At 35.8% G+C, this 4,467-nt stretch overlaps 1 protein-coding gene across 1 annotated transcript; it reads right to left on the bottom strand.

Annotated features, from left to right (window-relative positions):
• Nucleotides 1–2,627: 2,627 nt before the first annotated feature.
• On the bottom strand, nucleotides 2,628–4,244 carry LOC112519919 (GDSL esterase/lipase At1g29670-like). The gene is made up of 5 exons (XM_025128240.1): nucleotides 4,010–4,244; nucleotides 3,797–3,921; nucleotides 3,438–3,683; nucleotides 3,101–3,356; nucleotides 2,628–2,863 (listed from the first exon to the last, which is right to left on the bottom strand). The coding sequence occupies exons 1-5, from the start codon at nucleotides 4,242–4,244 to the stop codon at nucleotides 2,628–2,630; spliced, it is 1,098 nt and encodes a 365-aa protein (XP_024984008.1).
• Between the last annotated feature and the right edge of the window lie 223 nt (nucleotides 4,245–4,467).

Below are 4,467 nucleotides of genomic sequence, written 5' to 3' on the forward strand. Positions count from 1 at the left end.
CTCTAACCAAATACCCCCTAATTATTTAGTGCTAAACCCCTCTTTTCTTCTCATTTAGATAGAATCTTTTCCATTTAAATCTTAACCGTGAGTCTTTACTTTTTTATTTTCTATTTCTTTGTTTTTGGAGATAGAGCTGATGATATACCTGTTTTTACTCTTTAAAGTAGGTTAATATGAACTTTTGGACATGTTTGATGTAGCAGATCTCATGCTGCAACAATTGTGTAGCAGCAAGCTGAGGATGGAACCGAATGACTAAGAAAAGGAATGGCTTTTGCACAAGATTGGTGGCTCATGCAAGACACTTTTGAAGATTTGCAGTTCAAATTAAAGACTGAAAATTAGTTGTCTAGTTAATTATCTAAGAAGTACATTAAAAGTCTTCTATCTTTTGACAAACTTGTACTTTTGGCAAACTTTGGCTCCAAATTTGTTGTTAATTAGTCTATTGTCCCCCTCCTAATTTAGTATAAATAGGGGGTTTAGGTTAATCTTTTGCCATGCAATTTCAAGCCATTTTAGTTGTAAGGAATTGGATTTCTCTCCTCTAAACCTTTGCTTAATTGTCTTTTTTGTTTCGGTTTTAATATATATTGTTGAAAGGTATTATGAAGTTCCATAGCATCTCTGTAGCATTCTAATTTTCCTGTATTTATTACACTTTCCGTCTTTACATTCCAGTCTTTACTTTCCATCATTTAAATTTCATGTCTTTACCTACTGAAATTTACATTTCTTGCAAAAAAAATTCCATCATGAGTAGCTAAGTCTTTTAGCTTGGGTGTGAGACGAAAATCGTGAGTTTGTAAATAAAAAAAGTAGATTCTTTTATGTAACAACAAAAGTTTTCATTTTAAGTTTCATGAAACCAATGACATTTCTCAACGAGTTGACCACTGTAAAGTATTAAAGTGTTATAGACTCTAAGTTGAGCTATTGATTGCACGTCAAATGGATGATATGGGTAGTAGACTGGATATCGTTGCTGACAAAGAAATTTGTTATCTATATTTTCCAAGTTGGTTAATTCTTGACAGATTGATCACTTTGAAATGTTAAAGTGGAATAGACTAAGAGATGAGCTATTCAGACCTCGTCAATTTGAATGATACGGGAATCCACTCGAAAGAGTGATTTTTAACAAAGAAATTTATTCATCCGTATATTCTGATAACACTATTTGTCACTTTCACTTGTCCGGATACCACATAGAGATATGAGTTGAAAGCTATAATATCAGTATAATTGTGAAGTTCAAGAGGAATACCCTCAAAATAAATGGTGAAAATAGTTGTTACTAATTGCATGCTGTAACATTTTCACAACATTGGTTTATACTGTAGCATTTGACAACATTGCTCTACTAGAAATTGTATTTATATCTCACCTAAGTCTTACATCCTAACTTTCTTTTATTATCTGTTAATTTCATCAAGAGTTAACTCACACAAATCAAAGTCTTCAAAATCGTTATCTGAAATCAATTCATTCATATTACTTTTATTGAACTTTTACTCTGATATATGTGGAGGATACTCGGTACTTGTACTATTTTATTATTTGAAAGACGATATTGGGACTAGCTGTATACTTGCTTTTGATCCTGATTACTAAGTCTGTGGTTGTATAAAAACCTCCTGTCATATTAATCGCTTGTTCATTAATTATAATGTAATATTTGTTAATCAAATTTGTTAAGGTTTAAAAGGAAGTTCGACATTGAGTTTTGGTTAAAACAATCAATAGTTTGAGTTTTTACCAATATTCTAAAAGGCTCGTCACGATTGTTGTTACGTGCGTATGGTTCAAGACTTGTCTCTATATATAATTTAACATTGGATATGCATATTTATCGTTATAAGTCACATCTTGAAAAAAAAAGGCAGCTTCTAATTAAGACTTGAGACTTGACTTTGCCACCACACTACGTCTCATGCAATTTAAAATCTTAATTGTTACCATGAAAATACATTATAAAAAAGAATCAGATCCGTCGGTGAAAGTCTGTCGGGATAAACGTCGTGGAAAAAGATATCACCGACGAAACTTATTACCAACAGATGGCCGACGACCCATTACTACCGACGGATCATCGACTACCGATGGATCATGAATGACACTTCTTGCCGACGGATCACCAATGTCCTTATTAATGACGGATCACCGAACGACTCTCTTAACTTTTACCGCGGGTAAATAGTTCATTTTAGTAGTTTTTCTATTTGTATAATGCATATTAAATAAACAAATTAAATTGGGAAAAATATTTTGTTCGACTTCATGGTTGTTTTCGAAATATTCATTATGAACATCAATGATTTTTGTTGTAAGGATCTTATCACAAGGTAATTTTTACATCTGAAATAGTTTGAAATCAAATCAAACATCATTTGCTAAACCGTAGATTTTATTCGAAATAGCGAATATGTAGTTAGACCGTCACCTCCCTGAGTTTGCCTCCGTATGTCACGACATGTTACACTTATTTAATAGCGTAATGAACCACATATACACACGAGTTGTCCTTCAAAACTGGTTAATTAAACTTCATTGATTTTAAAGAAACGACATGAATTCGATTAAATCTTGAACGGTAAAGGGATTTTCGTAGCACAAACATGATGTCATTCACCAATGTGTAGATCAGCCAGATGATAAATATCCATCGGGTACACATCGGATTCGGATTCTGCTTTGTACGATCTGAGCCCGACAATTACATTCGCAGCTTCACTCGGATGAAATGCATCCCAGAATACAAACTTGCTTCTATTTTGGCACGGCGTTTCCATAGGCAAACATGATATTTGACCGTGATTTCTCCCGACACCACAACACCCGACATTCGTAACCTCGAAACCTGAAATTCCGTCCGAAATACATCAAGTTTGTACATTCAAACCCTTCCTTTGTTCCAAAAGATAGTCAAATAAACTATTTATCACAACAAAATATGAGTTTCCCGTGTCAACCAATATCTATCGATCGGGATCTATTTGAATTTTTTGGTAAATAAAAAATTTGCAAAAATAAATGATTTAAACGTAGCTAACCCAATATATTTCACACAGAAGTAGGTTCTGGATGGATAATATACCGTAATCTTGAGCACGCTTGAGCAAGTCCCCGAATATATCATAGGCGTTGACATAGATGAATTTGGCATCAAGAAATTCGTTATTCAAGTCCTCGATCATTTTCTTAAGCTTCGTGTTGAATAATTGAACATCTATGTCTACGGTTTGGACACAGGTCCGACCATCTTCGCTCATATACGCCAAAGCATGTGGGCTGCATCCGATCTGCCCAATCCCAGTCACGACCACCTTTCGTGCTCCATGCTTGTACAATGTCTACATCCCGGCGAACTAACTAATCAGACGTCTACAACTTATAATATCGCAAAGGGTATATACGTACATAAGATTACATACCTTGATTTGATGAAAGTAGTGTTTAATGAGAGCCTCAGCATATTGCTCCGGGGAATAATCCCGAGCGGTCGAGTAGCTTTGAGGGACGAAATAGTTGTTAAGGTAATCGTTGCTGCCCAATCCGACCGAATATATACATTTGGCCAGGTGCTCGAAAGCGTCCGCTTTACTCCCTAGTAATTTCTTGATTCGTGACACTACGTTTTTGTGATTATGTAGTTGCATTCTAAAGCTAAAACGTTCCCCCTGCGTAGTTAAATCAATTGATTCGAGATCGGTAACGATCAAAATTCACCACATCTCGTAGTCAGTAGTCACAAGTAGTTGTCAAATATAATTTAACTAAAAATGATTCATACCAAATGCTGCCCGGTTTCATCTCTAATTCCCGCGGCAGCCGATGCGTAATTCACTCCTCGGATAATGTCTTGGTCCGTTGCATAAGCGTAAGCCGGTATGTACTCCGAGAACCCCAAACACTCCGCTGCCATCGACAAAAAACCAATGTTTTTTTTTCAGTTTTTATCGTACGAAACATCATAAAATGTTACTTAAAGGACGGTATAAGTTACCTATGACATCAACGGTAGATTTTCCGTTACAAAATCTACCGGTGTGCCCCCCCGGGAAATCAATTCCATAAGGGAAGTAGTTAGCCTTGGCTAACGACAGAATTCCATTGTTATTGCCGTTATCGACCAAAGAATCACCGAATATGAAGAAACATGGCACTTGATGTGCCCTAATCATATTTCCCCAAATCAACCCTATAAACACACACCATTTCTTGAACCCGTAGTCATCCATCTTGAGAAACGAACCTACGTGAAACGATATAATATGCACGTGAAATATCAAACGGGACCTACGTGTAACGACGAATACACGGTATAGCTTGGAACGAACCGAAGTATGACGATGGATACGTACAGTATATCTCGAAACGAACTTACGTATGACTAACGATGGATATCGCATATATTTTGAAACGAATTGAACGACATGTACCGTGTATATATTGAAGGATAAT

The sequence above is a fragment of the Cynara cardunculus genome, assembly GCF_001531365.2.
Source record: "Cynara cardunculus var. scolymus isolate 2C chromosome LG 10, CcrdV1, whole genome shotgun sequence".
NCBI lineage: Eukaryota > Viridiplantae > Streptophyta > Magnoliopsida > Asterales > Asteraceae > Cynara > Cynara cardunculus.